The 26,171-nt window shown below is 46.9% G+C and overlaps 1 protein-coding gene across 2 annotated transcripts in view; it reads left to right on the forward strand.

The window, feature by feature from the left end:
• Window positions 1-26,171, forward strand: part of LOC135056675 (uncharacterized) — a 163,603-nt gene that overhangs the window by 20,971 nt on the left and 116,461 nt on the right. For both annotated transcript variants that reach the window (XM_063962127.1, XM_063962126.1), the window contains exon 2: window positions 17,459-17,521. In XM_063962127.1, coding sequence (XP_063818197.1) covers window positions 17,459-17,521 — 63 coding nt within the window. The remainder of the gene's footprint in view (window positions 1-17,458; window positions 17,522-26,171) is intronic.

Genomic DNA, 26,171 nt, shown 5'->3' on the forward strand with positions numbered 1-26,171 from the left:
AGATGTAATGCACGCACAATATTGCTGGCGTTGTCCGATGTCCCAAATCCCCAGGAGAGTCCAATTGGGGTAAGCCATTCTGCGATGATCTTCCTCAGTTGCCGTAAGAGGTTTTCAGCTGTGTGCGTATTCTGGAAAGCGGTGATACAAAGCGTAGCCTGCCTAGGAACGAGTTGGCGTTTGCGAGATGCTGCTACTGGTGCCGCCGCTGCTGTTCTTGCAGCGGGAGGCAATACATCTACCCAGTGGGCTGTCACAGTCATGTAGTCCTGAGTCTGCCCTGCTCCACTTGTCCACATGTCCGTGGTTAAGTGGACATTGGGTACAACTGCATTTTTTAGGACACTGGTGAGTCTTTTTCTGAGGTCTGTGTACATTTTCGGTATCGCCTGCCTAGAGAAATGGAACCTAGATGGTATTTGGTACCGGGGACACAGTACCTCAATCAAGTCTATAGTTGGCTCTGAATTAACGATGGATACCGGAACCACGTTTCTCACCGCCCAGGCTGCCAAGGCCTCAGTTATCCGCTTTGCAGCAGGATGACTGCTGTGATATTTCATCTTCCTCGCAAAGGACTGTTGTACAGTCAATTGCTTACTGGAAGTAGTACAAGTGGTCTTCCGACTTCCCCTCTGGGATGACGATCGACTCCCAGCAGCAACAACAGCAGCGCCAGCAGCAGTAGGCGTTACACTCAAGGATGCATCGGAGGAATCCCAGGCAGGAGAGGACTCATCAGACTTGCCAGTGACATGGCCTGCAGGACTATTGGCTTTCCTGGGTAAGGAGGAAATTGACACTGAGGGAGTTGGTGGTGTGGTTTGCAGGAGCTTGGTTACAAGAGGAAGGGATTTACTGGTCAGTGGACTGCTTCTGCTGTCGCCCAAAGTTTTTGAACTTGTCACTGACTTATGATGAATGCGCTGCAGGTGACGTATAAGGGAGGATGTTCCGAGGTGGTTAACGTCCTTACCCCTACTTATTACAGCTTGACAAAGGCAACACACGGCTTGACACCTGTTGTCCGCATTTGTGTTGAAATAATTCCACACCGAAGAGCTGATTTTTTTTTTTTTTTGTATTTTGACCAGGCATGTCAATGGCCATATTCCTCCCACGGACAACAGGTGTCTCCCCGGGTGCCTGACTTAAACAAACCACCTCACCATCAGAATCCTCCTTGTCAATTTCCTCCCCAGCGCCAGCAACACCCATATCCTCATCCTGGTGTACTTCAACACTGACATCTTCAATTTGACTATCAGGAACTGGACTGCGGGTGCTCCTTCCAGCACTTGCAGGGGGTGTGCAAATGGTGGAAGGCGCAAGCTCTTCCCGTCCAGTGTTGGGAAGGTCAGGCATCGCAACCGACACAATTGGACTCTCCTTGGGGATTTGTGATTTCGAAGAACGCACAGTTCTTTGCTGTGCTTTTGCCAGCTTAAGTCTTTTCTTTTTTCTAGCGAGAGGATGAGTGCTTCCATCCTCATGTGAAGCTGAACCACTAGCCATGAACATAGGCTGTTCCTTGCCACTCCGTGTCATAAATGGCATATTGGCAAGTTTACGCTTCTCCTCAGACGCTTTTAATTTTGATTTTTGAGGCATTTTACTGATCTTTTGTGTTTTGGATTTTACATGCTCTGTACTATGACATTGGGCATCGGCCTTGGCAGACGACGTTGATGGCATTTCATCGTCTCGGCCATGTCTAGTGGCAGCAGCTTCAGCACGAGGTGGAAGTGGATCTTGACCTTTCCGTATTTTTTTAACCTACACATTTTTGTTCTCCATATTTTAATGCGCACAACTAAAAGGCACCACAGGTATACAATGTAGATGGATGGATAGTATACTTAATGGATGACGAGTGATGACACAGAGGTAGGTACAGCAGTGGACTACCGTACTGCTATATACAGTATAATAAATGGACCTGGTGGACACTGTCAGCAAACTGCTAAACTAGTATAAAAAAAAAAGCCACCACAGGTATACAATGTAGATGGATGGATAGTATACTTATTAATGGATGACGAGTGACGACACAGAGGTAGGTACAGCAGTGGCCTACCGTACTGCTATATACAGTATAATGGACCTGGTGGACACTGCCAGCAAACTGCTAAACTAGTATAAAAAAAAAAGCCACCACAGGTATACAATGTAGATGGATGGATAGTATACTTATTATTATTAATGGATGACGAGTGACGACACAGAGGTAGGTACAGCAGTGGCCTACCGTACTGCTATATACAGTATAATGGACCTGGTGGACACTGTCAGCAAACTGCTAAACTAGTATAAAAAAAAGCCACCACAGGAGTGTTTTTCAGGCAGACAAACGTATACTGGTGGTCACTGTCAGCAAAACTGTGCACTGTACTCCTGCTATAGCTGCTCCCCAGTCCCCACAATTAAGCAGTGTGAGCACTCAGCACAGATATATCATGCAGCACACTGAGCACAGATATGGTATGGAGCGTTTTTTTCAGGCAGAGAACGGATAAAAAACTGGTGGTCACGACTCACTTATCAGCAAAACTCTGCACTGTACTGTACTCCTCCTAACAGCTGCTCCCCAATCCTCCCCACAATTATAGTAAAATAAAACAAGCAATCAGATCAACCAACTGTCTCGTATTAGTAGTAGTACGGAGAGGATGCCAGCCACGTCCTCTCCCTATCAATCTCAATGCACGTGTGAAAATGGCGGCGACGCGCGGCTGCTTATATAGAATCCGAATCTCGCGAGAATCCGACAGCGGGATGATGACGTTCGGGCGCGCTCGGGTTAACCGAGCCATACGGGAGAATCAGAGTATGGCTCGGACCCGTGTAAAAAGGGTGACGTTCGGGGGGGGTTCGGTTTCTCGGAAACCGAACCCGCTCATCACTAGTCGGTATACACTAAGGTTTGACCGCTAAGAGACGGGGTCGCAGACAGGAGCGTCTGCATGCACTAACGTTCACTGAGCATCTGTATCCATTAAAAATACCGGAGCGGCAGTGTACACTAGTAGCGTTTGGATCCACTCAGCGGTTTGCTAACGTATTGATCGATCCTGGAAGTGGGGTGAGTCTCCCTGTATCCCACTCTACAGAGTAAGGGTTATACAGCACTAAATTTCTATCTACTGTGGTAGTTTGAATAGTTAAGTTTAGTGTCTATTGCATATGAGTTTTGTACAATGTTGTAGTTTTTCTCCGCAATTGCGTCTGAATACATTAAAATAGCTGTATAGTACAGAAAACAGTAAATGTACGCCTACATACTTGAAATGTGTTGTAGTTGATAATATGCTCATATGACTAATAATATCATGTGGCTGACTGCTAGTGTGATTGCTGACTTTATATATGTTTGTCAGTGTTTTTTCTGAACCTCAATGCTGGTGCTTGGGTTGGGGTCAGATTGATATCACTTTTCTCTGACGTCCTAGTGGATGCTGGGGACTCCGTAAGGACCATGGGGAATAGCGGCTCCGCAGGAGACTGGGCACAAAAGTAAAGCTTTAGAACTACCTGGTGTGCACTGGCTCCTCCCCCTATGACCCTCCTCCAAGCCTCAGTTAGATTTTTGTGCCCGAACGAGAAGGGTGCACACTAGGTGGCTCTCCTGAGCTGCTTAGTGAAAAGTTTAGTTTTAGGTTTTTTATGTTCAGTGAGACCTGCTGGCAACAGGCTCACTGCATCGAGGGACTAAGGGGAGAAGAAGCGAACTCACCTGCGTGCAGAGTGGATTGGGCTTCTTAGGCTACTGGACATTAGCTCCAGAGGGACCGATCACAGGCCCAGCCATGGATAGGTCCCAGAGCCGCGCCGCCGGCCCCCTTACAGAGCCAGAAGACAGAAGAGGTCCGGAAAATCGGCGGCAGAAGACGTCCTGTCTTCAAAAAGGTAGCGCACAGCACTGCTGCAGTGCGCCATTGCTCTCAGCACACTTCACACTCCGGTCACTGAGGGTGCAGGGCGCTGGGGGGGGGCGCCCTGAGACGCAATAAAAACACCTTGGATGGCAAAAAATGCATCACATATAGCTCCTGGGCTATATGGATGAATTTAACCCCTGCCAGAATACACAGAAAAACGGGAGATAGGCTCCGCCCCCTTCTCGGCGGCCTTATCTCCTCAGCACACTGGCGCCATTTTCCCTCACAGCTCCGTTGGAGGGAAGCTCCCTGGCTCTCCCCTGCAGTCACTACACTACAGAAAGGGTTAAAAAAAGAGAGGGGGGCACTAATTACGCGCAGTATTAAAAATACAGCAGCTATAAGGGGAAAAACACTTATATAAGGTTATCCCTGTGTATATATATATATAGCGCTCTGGTGTGTGCTGGCAAACTCTCCCTCTGTCTCCCCAAAGGGCTAGTGGGGTCCTGTCCTCTATCAGAGCATTCCCTGTGTGTGTACTGTGTGTCGGTACGTTTGTGTCGACATGTATGAGGAGAAAAATGATGTGGAGACGGAGCAGATTGCCTGTAATAGTGATGTCACCCCCTAGGGGGTCGACACCTGAGTGGATGAACTGTTGGAAGGAATTACGTGACAGTGTCAGCTCTGTATAAAAGACAGTGGTTGACATGAGACAGCCGGCTACTCAGCTTGTGCCTGTCCAGACGTCTCATAGGCCGTCAGGGGCTCTAAAGCGCCGTTACCTCAGATGGCAGATATAGACGCCGACACGGATACTGACTCCAGTGTCGACGGTGAAGAGACAAATGTGACTTCCAGTAGGGCCACACGTTACATGATTGAGGCAATGAAAAATGTTTTACACATTTCTGATAATACGGGTACCACCAAAAAGGGGTATTATGTTCGGTGAGGAAAAACTACCTGTAGTTTTCCTGAATCTGAGAAATTAAATGAGATGTGTGATGATGCGTGGGTTTCCCCCGATAACAACTGATAATTTCTAAAATGTTATTGGCATTATATCCTTTCCCGCCAGAGGTTAGGGTGCGTTGGGAAACACCCCCTAGGGTGGATAAAGCGCTCACACGCTTGTAAGAACAAGGGCTCTACCCTCTCCTGAGATGGCCGCCCTTAAGGATCCTGCTGATAGAAAGCAGGAGGGTATCCTAAAATGTATTTACACACATACTGGTGTTATACTGCGACCAGCAATCGCCTCAGCCTGGATGTGCAGTGCTGGGTTGGCGTGGTCGGATTCCCTGACTGAAAATATTGATACCCTAGATAGGGACAGTATATTATTGCCTATAGAGCATTTAAAAGATGCATTTCTATATATGCGTGATGCACAACGGAATATTTGCCGACTGGCATCAAGTCTAAGTGCGTTGTCCATTTCTGCCAGTAGAGGGTTATGGACACGACAGTGGTCAGGTGATGCGGATTCCAAACGGCATTTGGAAGTACTGCCTTATTAAGGGGAGGAGTTATTTGGGGTCGGTCTATCAGCCCTGGTGGCCACGGCAACAGCTGGGAAATCCACGTTTGTACCCCAGGTCGCCTCTCAACATAAGAAGACGCCGTATTATCAGGCGCAGTCTTTTCGTGGGCAAGCGGGCAAAAGGTTCCTCATTTCTGCCCCGTGACAGAGGGAGAGGAAAAAGGCTGCAGAAATCAGCCAGTTCCCAGGAACAGAAGCCCTCTCCCGCCTCTGCCAAGCCCTCAGTATGACGCTGGGGCTTTACAAGCAGAATCAGGCACAGTGGGGGCCCGTCTCAATGAATTTCAGCGCGCAGTGGGCTCACTCGCAAGTAGACCCCTGGATCCTTCAGGTGATATCTCAGGGGTACAAATTGGAATTCGAGACGTCTCCCCCTCGCAGTTTCCTAAAGTCGGCTTTACCGATGTCTCCTTCTGACAGGGAGGCAGTTTTGGAAGCCATTCACAAGCTGTATTCCCAGCAGGTGATAATCAAGGTACCCCTCCTGCAACAGGGAACGGGGTATTATTCCACACTGTTGTGGTACCGAAGCCGGACGGCTCGGTGAGACCGATTCTAAATCTAAAATCTTGAACACTTACATACAGAGGTTCAAATTCAAGATTGAGTCACTCAGAGCAGTGATTGCGAACCTGGAAGAAGGGGACTACATGATGTCTCGGGACATCAAGGATGCTTACCTTCATGTCCCAATTTACCCTTCTCACCAAGGGTACCTCAGGTTTATGGTACAGAACTGTCACTATCAGTTTCAGACGCTGCCGTATGGATGGTCCACGGCACCCCGGGTCTTTACCAAGGTAATGGCCGAAATTATGATACTCCTTCGAAGGAAGGGAATTTTTAGTTATCCCTTACTTGGACGATTCCCTGATAAGGGTAAGATCCAGGGAACAGTTGGAGGTCGGTGTAGCACTATCTCAGGTAGTGTTGCGGCAGCACGATTGGATTCTCAATATTCCAAAATCGCAGCTGATTCCGACGACTCGTCGTCTGTTCCTAGGGATGATCCTGGACACAGTCCAGAAAAAGGTGTTTCTCCCGGAGGAGAAAGTCAGGGAGTTATCCGAGCTAGTCGGGAACCTCCTATAACCGAGCCAAGTCTCAGTACATCAATGAAAGGGTTCTGGGAAAAATGGTGGCTTCCTACGAAGCAATCCCATTCGGCAGATTCCACGCAAGAACTTTCCAGTGGGACCTGCTGGACAAATGGTCCGGGTCGCATCTTCAGATGCATCAGCGGATAACCCTGTCACCAAGCACAAGGGTGTCTCTCCTGTGGTGGTTGCAGAGTGCTCATCTTCTAGAGGGCCGCAGATTCGACATTCAGGACTGGGTCCTGGTGACCACGGATGCCAGCCTGCGAGGCTGGGGAGCAGTCACACAGGGAAGGAATTTCCAGAGCTTATGGTCAAGCCTGGAGACATCACTTCACATAAATATCCTGAAGCTAAGGGCCATTTACAATGCTCTAAGCTCAGCAAGACCTCTGCTTCAAGGTCACCCGGAGTTGATCCATTCGGACAACATCACGGTAGTCACCCACGTAAACAGACAGGGTGACACAAGAAGCAGGAGGGCAATGGCAGAAGCTGCAAGGATTCTTCGCTGGGCGGAAAATCATGTGATAGCACTGTCAGCAAGTGGGGACTTCACCCAGAAGTCTTCCACATGTTTATAAAACTCGACAAGTATTGCGCCGGGTCAAGGGACCCTCCGGCAATAGCTGTAGACGCTCTGGTAACACAGTGGGTGTACCAGTCAGTGTATGTGTTCCCTCCTCTGCCTCTCATACCCAAGGTACTGAGAATTATAAGATGGAGAGGAGTAAGCACTATATTCGGGCTCCAGATTGGCCAAGAAGGACTTGGTAACCGGAACTTCAAGAGATGCTAACGGAGGATCCGTGGCCTCTACCTCTAAGAAGGGACCTGCTCCAGCAAGGTTTCCAGGACGGCTGGAGTCAGAAAATCTGACTCGTTGTTTATTCTGTATGCACCCAACAAGTTGGGTGCTCCTGCTTCTAAGCAGACTATTGCTCGTTGGATTTGTAGTACAATTCAGCTTGCACATTCTGTGGCAGGCCTGCCACAGACAAAATCTGTAAAAGCCCATTCCACAAGGAAGGTGGGCTCATCTTGGGCGGCTGCCCGAGGGGTCTCGGCTTTACAACTTTGCCGAGCAGCTACTTGGTCAGAAGCAAATACGTTTGTAAAATTCTACAGATTTGATACCCTGGCTGAGGAGGACCTGGAGTTCTCTCATTTGGTGCTGCAGAGTCATCCGCACTCTCCCGCCCGTTTGGGAGCTTTGGTATAATCCCCATGGTCCTTACGGAGTCCCCAGCATCCACTAGGACGTCAGAGAAAATAAGAATTTACTTACCGATAATTCTATTTCTCGTAGTCCGTAGTGGATGCTGGGCGCCCATCCCAAGTGCGGATTGTCTGCAATACTGGTACATAGTTATTGTTACCAAAAAAAAAAAAAAAAAACGGGTTATTGCTGTAGTGAGCCATCTTTTCTAGAGGCTCCTGTGTTATCATGCTGTTAACTGGGTTTAGATCACAAGTTATATGGTGTGGCTGGTATGAGTCTTACCCGGGATTCAAAATCCTTCCTTATTGTGTACGCTCGTCCGGGCACAGTATCCTAACTGAGGCTTGGAGGAGGGTCATAGGGGGAGGAGCCAGTGCACACCAAGTAGTTCTAAAGCTTTACTTTTGTGCCCAGTCTCCTGCGGAGCCGCTATTCCCCATGGTCCTTACGGAGTCCCCAGCATCCACTACGGACTACGAGAAATAGAATTATCGGTAAGTAAATTCTTATTTTTATGCAATATAAAGTGTGTTCAGTCACAGATTGTGTATTATACTGTGGAAGAGTTGATTATTTATCATATCTAAGAGCGGCAAAGGTGACGAGGTTACAACAGTAACACCAACACTTAAAACATGTTTATCCTGTTATACAAAGAAAATTGTGTATCCCGCACAGAACATAAGCAATAATAAACAATAATAGATAGATACAATATTTATGAACCAGCTATTTCAAAGATTGTCTTACACTAATTTGATATAGAAGCTGGAGGTGCTCCACGGAACTGAATATCACATACATATAAGGAAACCCAGAAATGATTTCCAAAAGAAAAGTTCCTTTGTGGAGCACTCTTTTGTGTATATAATTAGTTAATAATTTTAATAATTTTAATAAAACATAACTTTTATTCATAAAAACTTTCTAGACCTAATCATACAATACAAATGTAACAAACATATATATAAAAATTATACTGCGCTCACCAAAATAATAATGGTAGTGGTGGTGTTTTGGAGCATCAAATGATTAAATACATGTAACACATCAATACACCAATAGTTAATTAAGAGCTTTGAATGCTATTTCATAGTCATCTCCAGCTAATGGTACCCTTGAAAATAATCTATATGATTTTTCATATAATTCCTTCCTATGCTAGCTGTTAATAATAACATGCATGAAATTCTGGGCAATAAACCGCAAATACTGCTTTTGAACATGCTATCATAATTTGATAATTGACATGTAAACTACCCAGTAAGTAAATAATCTACATAGATAGTTATTTCTCGTAACAGTTGTTGTCATAGCATGACCAATTGTCCTGCCCTGTACCCTCTCCCTTATTAAGTATCAAGTGCAAGTTGCAATGCACACACATAGGATAGAAAGGAACAGCGTGAAGGTATGCCACCCCTTCTGCTGCCGCCGTCTTCCGTGAGCGGACGGGGGTGAGAGCGGGACCGGCAAGCGCTGTTCACGATGGAGAGAACTCCTCCGTTTGTGGTGTTAGATGGTCCTGGTTACACTGGGCATTGCAAGAGCCAAATTCGCCACCGGGAGGAGGGCAGACACCGAAAATTGAAAGGACAGAGACACAAATCACATATCAGTTGCTTTGCTAATTGCTATGTCTAATGCTGGTTATATCAAATGATTTGATTCCTGACAGATCACACTGAAAGTGTCTAAAATGTATCCCTAAAGTAATAATGTAATACTGGGTGTCAACATAAATGGAAATTAACTGTTATGCCTTTGATTGATTAGCGAAATAAGTAACAAAGTGCCCCTAGCATAATTATTTTTGGATACATAACAAGTAGATAGAAAATTAGGGACAGCGTGAGAGTCTGCAGCCCTTTCTACTGCCTCCGTCTTCAGTGAGCGGATGGAGGTGAGAGCGGAGCTTGCAGGTACGCTGGCCGGAGAGAAAGATACGGTGTACAACCCTGCTCCCGTATGCGGTGTTAGGTGGCCCTGGTTACATGCTGCATAGCAGGGACCAAATGCGCCGCCGGGAGAGGAGAAGACACCTGAAAGGAAAAAGACAGGGTACCTGACTCTTTAGCTGGAGGGTGTAGATGTGTGCAAGCTATTCCCCCTGCAGCGGGGAATCAGCAAACGGCCAGTTCGCGTTTCACCACGGAGGGCTTAATCACCTGTGAGCCTCAGCAAACGGCCAGTTCGCGTTTCACCACGGAGGGCTTAATCACCTGTGAGCCTCAGCAAACGGCCAGTTCGCGTTTCACCACGGAGGGCTTAATCACCTGTGAGCCTCATGGTATCTTATGGTATAGGACCCTACAGCTTCTACAAGTCAACAAGCTGATAAACTGAGGGTAAATATATCAGCTAATGCACAGGCTACACAGGAGGATACAACAGATGATAACTCCATATACTGTACTTCACCTTATGAAGAACAAATAGAGGGCTTCAGCTCAGAAGATATAGCTGAGTTAATTGGAGCAATGAAGGCTATTCTGTCTCTAGAAGATTCAGTTGAGCCAGTAGTAAAAACTAAAGCACCTGTGTTTAAACGTCCCAGAACAGTGAGGGTGGAGTTTCCAGGGTCAGAAGAACTGACGGAAATTATGGAGGAACCTTCGGCTATGCCCAATAAGAAATATAAAATCCCAAGAAAATGGGATTCGTACTACCCTTTATCAACTGGGGACTGTTTAAAAAGAGAAGTGCCTCCTAAAGTAGATAGGCACGTCATTCGACTTGTGCGAAAATCCGTTCTACCCTTGCCATCAACATCATTAAATGATGTCACAGACAGAAGAGTGGATGTTTTTTTTTTTTTTTTTTTTTAAACATTTTTTCCCTGTCAGGGGCAGTCATAAGGCCTGCTATGGCCTCAGCCTGGATGGCAAAAGTGGTAGTTGTTGAATGGGCAGAAGAATTAGAGAATGGACTTTTAGCACCTACTGGGGAGCAGGAGTCTCATATAACCCATATGAAACAGGCTGCGCTATTTCTAGAAGAAGCAGCAATGGATATGGGTACGATTGCTTCTAAAGCATCAGCCTTAACGTTAGCTGCTCGCAGAGCAATTTGGCTACGTACATGGAAAGCTGATTCAGAATCCAAAAAGGTTCTGGAAGCTTTGCCTTTTGTTGGGAACATTCTTTTTGGTAAGGAATTGACAGAGATTCTGGAGTCAGAAGCTGAATCCAAGAAGGTTAAATTTCCTGCCAGTTATACTCTTAAGCCTAAGGGTTCAGGATTTAGGCCATTTCGGTGGCATGGTAAAACAAAAGGTAAAAATGAACCAAAGCAGACCCAGTACAATAAGTCTGGTAAAGCAAGGAAGCAGTGGGCCACTAGAGGGCCAGCTTCCAAACCAGAACAGAAACCATCAGCCTGAGGGTGCGGGCCTCCATTTGGGGGACTCCAAGGTAGGGGCCGTCTTCTTCAGTTTGCACACATACGGCAGCGGTCGACAATAGACGCTTGGGTGCAAGAAGTGGTATCTCGGGGTTATGTTTTCCCATTCAAAAAGCTCAAAGGTTTTTTTGTACCGGCCCGTCTCGCGTAGAAACGAGGTCCAGAGCATTGCAAGAATCCGTTCACAAACTGCTTCAGTCAGGAGTAATCGTCCCAGTACCTCCGGAACAACGGGGGAAGGGGTTTTACTCCAACCTATTTTTGGTCCAGAAATCAAATGGGTTGTTTCGACCCATCCTCAATCTCAAAATGTTAAACAAATACATTTGGGTACCGAAGTTCCATATGAAAACATTACGTTCCATAATTTTGGCCATGGAACCAGGGGATTACATGGTATCTCTGGATATACAAGATGCTTACCTGCATGTGCCAATAGCATTGTCCCATCAGTGTTACTTCAGGTTCGCTATCCTCCAGCAACATTTTCAGTTCCAAGCCTTACCCTTTGGGTTGGCCACAGCCCCCAGAGTAATTACCAAGATCATGGTGGTTATGGCAGCTTATCTCCGCAAGCAGGGGATAAGGAGTTTTCCATACCTCGACGATCTTTTAATCCTGGCACAATCCCAGGAATTGCTCTTGAGCCATCTCCAACAGACAATAACTTGTCTACAGAAACATGGATGGCTCATAAATTGGGCAAAGTCGTCTCTAATTCCGTCACAACGGATGATTCACTTAGGGGCTGTATTGGATTCAGGTCTGCAGAAAATAATTCTACCTGTGGGAAAAATATCCAAGGTGCAGTTAATGACTCAGGAATTGTTGCACAGTCAAACAATATCAGTCCACACGGCAATGCGAGTAATGGGGTTGATGGTGTCAACGTTCGACATGGTGGAATATGCACAATTCCACTCAAGACCGTTGCAACATCTGATCCTAACCAGATGGAATGGAGTACATCAGACAATAAAGAAACAAATGATGGTACTTCCAGTAGAAGTAAAAAGGTCATTAGCCTGGTGGCTACAGACATCCCATCTAGATAAGAGAGACCCTTTTGGATATCAGAATGGGAGATCCTGACAACGGATGCCAGTCTTCAGGGCTGGGGAGCAGTGTCCGGAAAATTATGGTTCCAGGGACAATGGACCAAAGAGGAAAGTTGCCTGCCAATAAATTTATTGGAACTACGAGCCATATACATGGCACTGATTCAGGCAAAGGACATTCTGCAAGGAAAACCAGTCCAGATCCGCTCGGACAATGCAACAGCAGTAGTGTACCTCAACCATCAGGGAGGAACTCGCAGCCAAAGAACAATGAAGGAGGTAAGTCACATACTAAAGTGGGCAGAACTCCATCTTCCAGCATTGTGCGCAGTGTTCGTTCCAGGAGTCCTAAACTGGGAAGCGGACTTTCTCAGTCGGCACACCATTCAGGAAACCGAATGGGCTCTACACCCGGAAGTATTTCAGACTTTAGTAGACAAGTGGGGGTTGCCTGAGATAGACCTCATGGCGTCCCGTCTGAATCACCAAGTTCCAGCATACGGGTCAAGAACAAAAGACCCCGGAGCGATCCTTGTGGACGCACTGTCAGTGAAATGGGAATTTTCATCTGGCATATCTGTTTCCTCCAATCTCCCTGCTACCCAGGGTGGTGAGGAAAATAAAGCAAGCAAAGGGTGCCGTGATTCTAATAGCTCCGGCATGGCCAAGAAGGCATTGGTACATATATCTGCAGAGGATGTCGTTGGATGCACCAATTCTGCTCCCTCAACGTCCAGATCTACTAATGCAGGGTCCCTGTTATCACAGGCGTCTTGATCGGCTGTCTTTGACGGTGTGGCTGTTGAAACCTCTATCCTAGAATCAAGAGGTTTTTCACAACAAGTAATTCAAACAATGCTTAGAGCAAGGAAACCTTCCTCGGCTCGCGAATATGGCGAACCTATATTCATTGGTGCACTGAAAGAGAGATGGATCAAAAATCTTTCAGAGTCTCCAGAATCTTAGATTTCCTTCAGGCAGGAATGGATAAGGGTTTGACGGTGGCTTCCTTGAGAGTTAAAGTGTCTGCATTGACTGTATGGTTTCAGAAGAAAATTGCTACTTTACAGGATGTGTGTACTTTTTTCCAGTGAATGCTGCGCATTCAACTACCTTTTGTTCCTCCTGCAGTGCCGTGGGATTTAAGTGTGGTTCTCAAAGCCCTTCAAGGGGCTCCGTTTAAACCACCTAAGAAAGTGGATCTTAAATGGTTAACAGCTAAAGTACTCTTTCTACTGACTGGCATCAGCTAGAAGAGTATCAGATTTAGGAGCGCTGTCGTGTAAGTCTCCTTTTCTGATTTTTTTTTTTTTTTTTTTTATCCAGATAAAGCAGTTCCCAGAAGTAAGTCTGGTTATCTTCCTATGGTGGTCTCGAAGTTTCACCTTAACGAAGAAATTGTAGTCCCGGCTTTTCAGGTATCTGGACTGTCTGCGGAAGAAGCGTCGCTGGACGTAGTCCGTGCATTAAGAATCTACATAGATCGTACCAGTGCCGTCAGAAAGACAGATTCTCTCTTCATTCTCTACGGATTTCATAAGAGGGGATGGCCTGCTACTAAAACAGACGCTAGCAAGATGGCTTCGAATGACTATTTCAAAAGCATACTCTCGTGCTGAACTCCCTGTTCCGGCTAATGTCTCTGCTCACTCTACACGTAAGGTAGGTCCTTCATGAGCAGCACAACATGGTGCTTCAGAACAGGTTTGTAAGGCAGCCACATGGTCTTCCATTAACACATTCATTAGACATTATGCCTTGGATACCTTTGCCTCTCATGACGCTGAATTCGGGCGAAAGGTTCTCCTGTCCAATCAGGAGCGTCCCCACCACTAAAAATTTGCTTTGGGAAATCCCAATGTTATCCTGTGGATAACCTGTGGGCCCAGCCGGAGAAATATACGTTATGGTAAGAACTTACTGTTGATAACTGTATTTCTCCTATGTCCACAGGTTTCCACAGGGATCCCACCCTGACGCACCTGATTTGAGAATCTTTATACTCACTAACCTCTTCCCTATGGGTGGAAGGTTGTGCATGTGTGTTCTTCTCGACTGAATAGGGTTCAACATAATGCTCCTGCCTAAATGCTTTGGAAACAACTGATTTAACTGAGTCGGTGGGCGAGATTATATGGACGAGCCCGGTACATCCTGGGAGGCCACAAAGCTTGTGATCGATTTGGTGCCAATCCGCATGACGCTCAAGCATATCCCAATGTTATCCTGTGGAAACCTGTGGACATAGGAGAAATACCGTTATCAACGGTAAGTTCTTACCATAACGTATATTTTCCAGTGGAAATTGTGATTTGTGCTACACTGAGTGACTGGGCATTTTCCGTGAGATCACACACTGCAGATTTTCAGGTAATAGTGTCACCAGCCCGCCCACTCTGCTATGGCCTATTTCTGGTAGCAGCTGTTGTGGGGGGAATGGTATACTGGCATCTTTAGCTAGATATTGTTAATTAAGCACAAGATTAAGGGACCAATTCAATTCTGCAACATTGACTGCAATGTGCTGTTCTGGATGCTCTCTGTATTATATGGCGGTCACTGCATTGCTCTCTGTATTATATAGCAGGCTCTGCATTGCTCACTTTATTAAATTGGGTTCACTACATTGTATTATTTAATGGTCACTATGTTGTCTCTGTGTTTTATATGGCAATCACTGCGTCGCACTCTGTATTATTTGGCGCTCACTGTGTCGTCTCTGCATTATATGGCAGTCCCTGTTTTGCTCTCTGCATTATATGGAGGAAACTACGTTGTCTCGGTATTATAGGACGGTCATTGTGATGCTCCCTGCATTATATGATGGTCACTGGAACGAACTCTGTTTAATATGGCGGGCATTGCAACACTCTCTGGCACACTCCTTCAGTCAGCTGTCAAAACTTGCTAAGCTTTGCAACACATTAGTAGAACCCTACCATTGCATCCCCCCTGTGTGCCCTTCATGTCTTACACTGTCTATTCTGCGTTGGGAGCAAAGCAAAGTAAAGCAAGTAGCTTTGCTTGGCAAATCCATGTTGCACTACAGGTGGGGAAAATGGCCTGTAAAATGTGAAGAGAGGTTAAGTTTTGAGACGTGTGTGTTCAAGCTCTAATCTAAATTGCAGTGTAAAAAATAAAGCTAAAAAGAATGCATTCATGATACATATAATCCTTCCTACAATGCTTCAGCAAATGCATTCATTTACAGTTAATGGCCTCTACAATGAAAGGCATTGCCAGATGGTCTCCAAGTCTGGTCTGAGCTATTACTGGCCAACCAAGTGGTCTACAGTAGCTACTTTACAACTTACACACACACAGTTTGAGTTGCTGATACCAGACTGGGTCACAACCATGTAAAACAGAAACTCTATAGGCACAGGGAGAGTTAAGGATCTTCTGGAGCAGCCCTACTAATTTTCCACCCAGGGTTATACTTGTTGGGGAGCATGGTAGATGTCCATCAGAAGCTCATTATATATTTCTTCCCATCCTCTAGGCTGTGTTCAGGGGATTGCCTCATTGCATAACTGCACATTATAGTTGGGCACAATGGACCTCATTCAGGTTGGATCGCAACTAGCGATCTGACGGCAAAAGTTACTAAGAAATAGCGGGGCACATGTGTAGGGCCCGTCCTGCGCATGCACCCGCATTTTCTACGGGCGTCCCACAGTAAGTGCAAATGCCTCTGCCGGTCAATCAGGCAGAGGTGTTCGCAGGGTGGGAGGGGGGGCAGCAACACTCTATTTCCTAGCCGGCGGCGGAGCATTGTGGGGGCGGCGTCATACAAATGGTGGCGGCAGTCGAACGGGGGTCGTGATCGGGATGGCTGCATGATGTCACACACAGCCGCTCCGATCAGAAAGATGGCGGTGGCCCTCCTGTCATCACAGCCAGGCTGCGCCAGAAGGAGGCATCAACAAATTCTGCAATCACGCTGAAATTGCGGTTAGACCGTGATTTCAGCCTGGTCACAAGGGGGAGGCGGCGGGTAGCATGCTGGACGGCCTTGCCCTCCCATGGGCGGCCCCCAGCATGCGATCAAAAGGATTGCAAATTCTACTAAAAAGCAGAATTTGCAATCCTTACTGAATAGGGTCCATACAGTGGCCTACTTGATAATTAATATGTATGTATGTTTCCTAATTGTTGCTCTGTGGGCAATATATTATCATAATGTGCCATTTCTCTTCAGTTTTCTGCTCAATGCGCCCCTTGTATCGGAGTCCTTCTTTTTCATACTCTGCTCTTTTAGCAGCACTCCATAACACTGTCTTTACAGGTAATCAGATTTAAAGAATGCTAAGCCTTCTGATTACTCATGAAGAGGCCATGGGGGTCATTCTGACCCGATCGCATGCTGCACTTTATCGCAGCGGTGCGATCGGGTCAGAACTGCGCATGCACCGGCGTTGCAGTGCGCCGGCGCATGCCCGACGGCCTTCGGGCCGCTACGATCGCCTCTGCCTGATTGACAGGCAGAGGCTGTTGCTGGGCGGGGGAAGGCGGAACGCTGGCATTTGGCCGCCGTTTCGTGGGCGCGGTCTGGCCAACGCAGGCGTGGCCGGACCGAACGGGGGGCGGGCCGCAGCATCTGCGTGACGTCACACGCAGCCGCTGCAGGCCGGGGAGCGATGAGTAGCTCCCGGCCAGCACGCTAAAGCTGCGCTGGTCGGGAGCTACTCTTGAAGTGCAAATGCATCGCCGCTGTGTGATGCCTTTGCACTTCTGCAGGGGGGGGGGGCGGCACTGACATGCGGGGCGGACTAGCCCTGTGCTGGTCCCCCCGCATGTCAGTGTGAATGATCGTAGCTGTGCTAAATTTAGCACAGCTACGATCATCTCGGAATGACCCCCCATATGCAGGGTTCTTTAATCATCCGTATTGAGAATTTTCACAGAGAAATGTGAAAAATCTTTGGGTTGTTGGTAAAAGTAGGGGAAGCATGATGGCCATAAGCCATTTTATTTATATTGTAAGCTCCACTGGGGCAGGGACTGATGTGAATGGCCAAATATTCTCTGTAATGCGCTGCGGAATATGTGTGCGCCATATAAATAACTGGTAGTAATAATAATAACAATAATCTCTGGAGACAGAGCATTGTAGTCATTATCAGTAATTCACTGTATCCGATGAACCACGATAAAGACACAGTGTATCTAGAAATTATATACACAGGCTTTATTTAGTTACACTTATGAAAATATTTTATTTTTCCATTATAATTATTTTTTACTACCAGATTTCGCTGTCCAAATGGATTCTTCGTTACCAGCTTCAGACGATGCAAGATCATATCTTGATGGTGAGTTTTTAGAAACAAAGAAAGGAGTGCAATTCGGAAAATAATGTTTTAATTGGCATCCATTAAGTTACAGCATGGTGTAGCCTGCAGCAGACTTTAACTTCAGAAACTGGGTTATCCCCTATATTACTTTTGAATTTTGGATAAGGGATACTCAACCTGTATTAAAGAGAAAATACAGCCTCTAATTTGCAGCCTTTAAATGAAACCTTCCCAGCCTTCCAGGAGCTAAAAGTGTAACATTTTGTAACATTCTAAGTGCTTGTTCATTATATTAAATATTTGGATGTGATTATCACTTTTAGGTAGTATTCATTAAATTGTAAACTATTATTCTCTTTGAGATGTATCTCACCACCAGATTTACTAACCATGAGATCTTTGATTTAAGGTGGTCATTCCGAGTGTTTGCTCGCTAGCTGCTTTTAGCAGCATTGCACACGCTAAGCCGCCGCCTACTGGGAGTGAATCTTAGCTTATCAAAATTGCGAACGAAAGATTCGCAATATTGCGAAAAGACTTCTCTGTGCAGTTTCTGAGTAGCTCGAGATTTACTCTTCCAGTGCGATCAGTTCAGTGCTTGTCGTTCCTGGTTTGACGTCACAAACACACCCAGCGTTCGCCCAGACACTCCACCGTTTCTCCAGCCACTCCCGCGTTTTTCCCAGAAACTGTAGCGTTTTTTCGCACACACCCATAAAACGGTCAGTTTCCGCCCAGAAACACCCACTTCCTGTCAATCACATTACGATCACCAGAACGAAGAAAAAACCTCGTAATGCCGTGAGTAAAAAACCTAACTGCATAGCAAATTTACTTGGCGCAGTCGCACTGCGGACATTGCGCATGCGCATTAGCGACTAATCGCTCCGTTGCGAGAAAAAAATAACGAGCGAACAACTCGGAATGACCCCCTAAGTGTTTTCCTATTTATGGTCCTGGCTGTTCTGAAAGGCTGCATGTAATGGAATGCCTGCACTGATCCATATGAAGCGGCACATTCCAGAACCATGGACAGGTCCTACCCAATCTCCAGGCATCACAATCTATAGAAGCAAGGGCCCGATTCAGACCAGATCGCTGTTGTGTGTTTTCATCGAACTACTGCGCATGCATATGCACCACAATGCGCAGGCGTGTCTCTAAACAGTGACAGGATGGTGCGAAAATTTCGATCGCACAGGCGTTCGTAAGCTGATTGACAGGAAGAGGACGTTTGTGGGTGGTAACTGGCCATTTTCAAGGAGTGTCAGGAAAAACGCAGGCGTTCCCTAGCATTTTCAGGGAGAGTGTGTGACGTCCGCTCCGGACCAGATCAGTCTGATTTTTTCGCACTGGAGGAGTAAGTACTGAGCTACGCACAGACTGCATACACTGCACAGAATGGGAAAAACATTAGATGGTGAGTGTGATGCGAACGGTTTTGCAGCTGTCCGCTGACTGAGGGAAATTTTAGCACGGCGTACACATGCAATCGCACACTTTCACGGGGCGAATTTTCACTCCCCCTGGGCGGCGACTATCTGATCGCAGGACAGTGTAATTTGAAGTCAAGCAATCAGGTCTGAATTAGGCCCCAAGTCTGTTCAAAGTGGGCCAGTGGGGGTCCCAGAAGGGACATCTCTACTGATCTAACAGTCAGTAGTAAAAGGAATAATCGATACTGTCATTAACTTTCTTCTTATCCTTTGTAAACTCTTTGTTCCTTGTATGTATTTTCATGATTTTGCATCATATATTGTAATACTTACATTTTGTTATTTTTTTTGTATGTGTAAAGTTGGGTCACTGAATACCGAAGTGAATTCTGGTGCCCTTTTTATTTCACTGTATGGGTACGTTTATTTTGTGATGTAGTTAAAAGGTCGACAACAGTGTTGGCATTTATAATGTCAAGACCACAATGCCGACATGGTGTTGACATTCTCTGGTGAAATGTTGACATTTTCAGAATGTCAACATTAGTGTTAGGCTGGTGGGAGGTAAGGGTTAGGCACTAGAGGGAGGGTTAGGGGTAAGGATTTAGGGTTAGGGGAGAAATATATACTGGAATGCCGGAGGATTGGAGGTCTGACCTGGAAGTGATGATCACATGACTGCCGGAAGGCGACACTGCAGCCGTCAGTAGCAGGCAAGTGACGGCTGGATAACCAAAGACAATATGTCAACATTTGAACATTGTCTACATTATGAATGTCAACATGGTCATCATCGACATTATGAACAGGTGGATATTCTTGTGTTGATGTAATGAATGTCAACATTATAATGGTCGACATACCCAAACCATTTATTTCTGCTATGGAGTGCATTGGGCTCCACAAGGATTAAAATCGGGGTGTAGAGTAGGATCTTGATCCGAGGCACCAACAGGCTCAAAGCTTTGACTGTTCCCAAGATGCATAGCGTCGCCTCCTCTATAACCCTGTCTCCGTGCACAGGAGCTCAGTTTGTAAATTGGTAAGCAATCAACAGAAAGAAGAAAATAATGCTTTCAAGACTTCAAGGGCTGCAGCGTTTAAGGTCAGATAGACATACTTGCTGCAGCTCCATCACCCCCAGTGGCGCTGTATACTCCCGCGCCCTGGTTGCCGGGTAACTACAGCGGAGGCTCCGGTGTACTTCTGGTTAGTCACACACACCCGCCGCAGCCCTCCAGGATCGCGTGGCTGCAGATACATTGGGAGGTAAGGGGTCTCTTTGGCCGCTGTTTACCGCGATCTGGCGCAGCCGTGGGAGGCGGGCCGCACGCGCGCTGGTGTGGACACTGTTACTGGGCATCCGCTCCACTAGCCACCAGGGACACAGGGAACAGGTGGGGGTTTTTCCCTGTAATAAAACCCCATTTTTCTTAGCCCACAGCACCCGGTGGGGAAGCTAGCAGGGGGAGAAGGCATAACCTGTAGCCCCTCCCCCAGCCCCAGGGCGCCATTTCTGTGAATGTTCCCGCCCTGGAGCTGCATCTCTCTCCCTCACTCTCTGTCAGCAGCCATCACTCTGGAGCTGAGTTGTTCCTGGGACTGCTGGGGCAAATCCTCCTCTGTAAAGGCGCCTGATCGCCAGCGCTGTGCATTTTACAGGACACTTAAGTATTCTACCTGTCACTGGGACAGTGTTAGTTAAGAAAGAGTGCATACATTCAGGGTTGTGTGGTACAAACACCCTGTGATGTACATCCAGTATCTACTGTGCTTTTGGTATATCTATTGTTAATAAATAAATAAATATATATATATATATATATACTGAGTATTACTTTGTATTGCTAGTCCAGTGCAGTTTTATGGTGCATAATTTCTGCATGGTACGCTTGTGACTATATATATATATATATATATATATATATATATATATATATATATATATATATATATATATATATATATATATATATATATATATATATATATATATATATATATGAAGAACCGGCACTCACTTACTGTCCAAGAGTACAACTTGCTCGGGTGCCATCCATGATACCAGAAGGAATCAACTAATACCCACTCCAATTGGCGGCACTCCCAAGGCTTGATATGAAGAAATAAACAGACGAACTGCGTCTTAGTGTTCAACGTTTCAGTCCTACGACTTTTATCAAGAACATGATTCTTGATAAAAGTCGTAGGACTGAAACGTTGAACACTAAGACGCAGTTCGTCTGTTTATTTCTTCATATCAAGCCTTGGGAGTGCCGCCAATTGGAGTGGGTATATATATATATATATATATATATATATATATATATATAATCTGCTGCGTGGCTGCCATATCTGGTATTTCACTCAGCGTGCTACTCCTATATTCCATTACCTGAGGGGGCTAAGTGTATCAGGTTTGCTGTATAATATAGGTTTTTCACAAGTTACAAAGTAATTGTGAAACATGCAATATCACAAGAGAGCGCTAGATACCGATAGTTACTATATAAACATTTTATTCAATCACATAAAATAAAAGCCTAAAAAATGCAATGCATATTTTCATAAAATAATTATTCTCACTGCTGATATTATTTACACGCTGCCAAATACTGTATCCCAATTGTATATTGCACAGATGTCCACATCCAAAAGACCAGTGTGGCTGGTTCGCTCCAAAGCAAATTATAAAGTCCCACATTGTTTTAAGGAATGTGAATGGTGTTCACTAGATGGTGAATGTTCAGCTGTATAAACGATGGGTGCTATGCTACTACCTCCCCCGACCGCTAAACAATTTTGTGCTCACCACTTATTCCTTAGAGTCTCATGTGAGGCTGGCTGTCAGCATGCGGAATCGGTTGTGGTTGGTTGGAGCGGCGGTGTTCTATTCAGTTCACCGGGGAGGGAGGGCGCCGTTCGTAGCTGTAGAATTCAGGCAGTTTGCCGTGTGCTGGAGTCTGGACTGTGGTGCTGTGCTTGTGTAGATCTCAGGGAAAAACAGCAGCGTGACATGTCCTTAACATGTTTCTCCGTGAAAATCAAACCACGGTTTCATCAGAAGGTGATACTTGCTGTGTATTACTTGTGTATTAAAGTTATACTTGCTGTGTATTTTTCCTTGTGATTTATAGTCACCATATATCTCTTGGATTCCCGGTTTGTGCTGACACAGTCACACTTCACGGGGAGTTCTTGCTAGGTATATAGCTGCTAAGTATTGTACCGGGTTGCCCAATATTGTGCTTACTGTTATGTCAGCTACACGAGGCGACGGAGCTGGGGCTTCACCCACATTGCATGTTGGTGATGCCGCAAACATTTTGGAGGATAATATGGCAGCAGAGAGTTCAGGTTCAGGGAGTTCCTTACCCCGCAGTGGGTCCGTAGCACCGGGGGCAACAAATGACCCGCCTTGGGCTACCTTTTCCACGGTGTTAAACACGCTTGTAACTAAACTGGCGCCCCCTGTGGAACCACCTGTGCCACTGCAGCAGTTTATGGTCCCTGCTATTAATCCGCCATGGGCAGGTCAAATCTCCACTCCGTTACAGCGCTTGAACCGGTCACTGACTAAATCTAAATCTCACTCTCGCCCACCTAAGACTAAGGCGTCTTCTAAACGGGCCATTACCTCCTCGCAATCCACTGCTATCCCAGACACATCCTTTGAGGAGGATGGTGCATATACTGACCCCACAGACACTGACTCAGATGCTTCTGATGGGGAGGGGAAGTCAGTGGTGGATGTTCCTAATTTAATTGAGGCTGTCAGGCTCATTCTTCAGGTCTCTGATGATCCTGAGCCTGAGGTTGTCTCTAAATAGCCGGACAGGTTTAAACGTAAGAAGGTGGTTAAACAAGTTTTACCTCATTCTCAACACCTGGCTGACATACGTCAGGAGTCCTGGGAAAATCCGGGGACAAAATTCACACCGAATAAGAGACTGTTGGCTCGCTATCATCTCTCTGCGGAGCTTTGTAAAAATTGGGAACTCCTCCGCCCGTAGATTCTCATGTGGCTCGTATGGTCGTTTTCTCTGCTTTGCCGGTAACTACCGTCGCCTCTCTGAAGAAACCGACAGATAGATGTGTGGATGGTTGTTTAAAAGCAATTTACACCCTAACAGGGGCTGTGCATAGGCCAACCATTGCAGCAACTTGGGCTGCTGAAGCTGTTGAGGCGTGGGATCAAGAGCTAGAGGCGGAGCTGCCTTCTAATGCATCTGAGCATACTCTACAATGTCTCTCGTATATTACCACGGCTTCTCTGTACCTTAAGGAGGCTGCATCTGATGTCGGGGTGCTGGCGGCCAAGGCTGCTACTACGTCCGTCTTGGCCAGACTTATCCTTTGGTTGAGATCCTGGTCGGTGGATATGGATTCCAAGAAAACCCTGGAGGTGCTTCCTTTCAAGTGAGACATTCTCTTTGGAGAAGACCTCAATAAGATTGTGGCTGATCTGGCTACTGCTAAAACAGCTTGCCTACCTAGTACGGCTCCTTCCACGCAGAAGGCTAAAAGTACTTTCCCTCGGCCCTTTCGTCCTCCAGGAAAAGCAAAAGGTCAGGCATACCCAAAGCAAGCTCGTGCTTCCAGACCTGCCAAGCCCAGACTGAAGCGAGCCTGGCTGCCTGTCAGCCTGCTTCCAAAACTGACAAGCCTGCCGCATGACAGGGCGGGCCTCACTCTGGGGGATCCCAGGGTGGGGGCCGACTTCTAGGTTTTGCCCAGGAATGGTTGAAGACCACTTCCGATGCCTAGGTAAGGGAAGTCATCACTCGAGGTTACGCCGTATCCTTCAAGAATCGTCCCCCTCATCGATTTTGCCTGTTGGATGTTCCTCTGGACCCGACAAAGGCAAACACTCTGCATTCGGTGTTACATTCCCTCCTGTCCACAGGAGTATTAGTACAGGTGCCTCTGGCTCAGAGAGGCAAGGGGTACTATTCACCGCTGTTTCTAGTCCCAAAACCAAACGGGTCCTCGTGGCCCATTCTCAATCTGAAGTCCTTGAACAAGTATGTGCGGGTCTCCAAGTTTCGTATGGAAACTCTGCGCTCTATTGTTCTGGCCTTGGAGCCTGGGGACTATATGGTCTCCCTGGACATACAGGATGCCTACCTGCATATTCCTATTGCAGTGTCTCATCAGCAGTACCTCAGGTTTGCGGTGGGCAACCTTCATTACCAATTTCGGGCGTTACCCTATGGTTTGACAACGGCTTCCAGAGTTTTCACCAAAGTAATGGTGGCCATGACGGCTACACTCCGCCGTCATGGGGTCAGGATCCTACCGTACTTGGACAGTTTGCTGATCCTGGCAAATTCCCCAGAACCTCTGTGTCATCTAGATCTGACAGTCCAGTTCATGAAAGCCCATGGGTGGCTGATCAACTGGAAGATATCCTCCGTAGTTCCTGCTCGGAGCATGGTACACCTGGAAGCGTTATTGGACACTCACAACCAATGGTTGTTCTTGTCTCAGGAGAAAGTCCTGAAACTTCAGGGCAGGATTCGATGCTTCCTATCTCGTCCGCAAGTGTCGATACATTCGGCAATGCAAGTGCTAGGTCTCATGGTGTCGGCTTTCGACATGGTGGAGTATGCTCAATTCCGTTCTTGCCCTCTGCAGAAATTAATTCTGACCAAGTGGGACGGCCTGCCTCACCGGATCAGATCTCACATGATCTCCTTGTCTCCGGAGGTCCGCCTGTCACTGAGCTGGTGGCTTCAGGACCAACGATTGAGCAGGGGCCGTCCCTTCTGGATATCCAACTGGGTCCTGCTGACAACAGATGCCAGTCTGAGAGGTTGGGGCGCGGTGTTGGAACAACACTCTCTTCAGGGTCGGTGGACCAAGGAGGAGTCTCTACTCCCGATAAATATTCTGGAACTGCGGGCAGTGTTCAATGCGTTGACAATGGCCCAGCATCTAATACAGAACAGACCTGTTCAAGTACAATCGGACAACGCCACCACGGTGGCGTACATCAATCATCAATCCGGCACTCGAAGCCACATGGCAATGAGGGAAGTATCACGGATTCTTCAGTGGGCAGAACGCCATCTGCTGGCCATATCCGCAGTGTTCATTCCGGGGATGCTAAACTGGAAAGTAGACTTTCTCAGTCGTCAGGACATACACGCCGGAGAATGGAGCCTCCATCCAGAGGTGTTTCAACTTCTCGTGGACAAGTGGGGCCTTCCAGATGTGGACCTGATGGCGTCTCGACACAATCGCAAGGTTCCGGTCTTCGGAGCAAGGACAAGGGATCCTCAAGCAGCGTTCGTGGATGCTCTGTCAATCCCATGGAACTTTTGGCTGCCGTACGTGTTCCCTCCGGTGTCACTCCTGCCCAGAGTAATACGAAAGTTCAAGCAAGAAGGAGGAAACCTACTTCTGATCACTCCAGCGTGGCCCAGATGGCACTGGTTCTCCGATCTACAGGGCCTCTCACTAGATCGTCCCCTTCTAATTCCACAACGACCAGACCTCCTCGTTCAGGGCCCTTGTGTTTACCAGGACTTGGCCCGTCTGGCTTTGACGGCTTGGCTCGTGAAGCTTCCGTCCTGAGAGCCAAGGGTTTTTCTGAGGTGGTCGTTCAAACTATGTTGAAGGCCTGTAAGCCGGCTTCTGCTCGGATTTACCATAGTGTCTGGAATGTTTACTTCACTTGGTGGGCGTCTCACAATCATGACGTTTTCAAGTTTAGCACACCCAAACTGTTGGCCTTCCTACAACAGGGCCTGGACTTAGGTCTGCGTCTGGCCTCCCTCAAGGTTCACATTTCTGCCTTGTCGGTTTGGTTTCAGAGAAAGATTGCTGCCCTTCCAGATGTTCATACATTCACTCAGGGCGTGTTGCGGATTCAGCCTCCTTATGTATCTCCTGTGGCCCCTTGGGATCTGTCGGTGGTACTGGAGACCTTGCAAGAGTCTCCATTTGAACCTCTTGCCTCTGCTGACCTTAAGTGGCTGTCCCTTAAGGTGCTGTTTTTGCTGGCTATTGCTTCAGCTAGAAGGGTCTCGGACTTGGGTGCCTTATCCTGTAAGTCCCCCCCATTTTGATTTTTCATCGTGACCGGGCGGTTCTTAGAACGCGACCAGGTTATTTACCCAAGGTGGTGTCTTCATTCCACCTTAACCAGGAGATTGTGGTTCCGGACTTTAATTCTCCTGAGTTGTCTTCCAAAGAGTAGTCTTTGAATGTAGTATGGGCTCTCCATA

Source organism: Pseudophryne corroboree, chromosome 3 (genome assembly GCF_028390025.1).
Source record: "Pseudophryne corroboree isolate aPseCor3 chromosome 3, aPseCor3.hap2, whole genome shotgun sequence".
Classification (NCBI taxonomy): Eukaryota; Metazoa; Chordata; class Amphibia; order Anura; family Myobatrachidae; genus Pseudophryne; species Pseudophryne corroboree.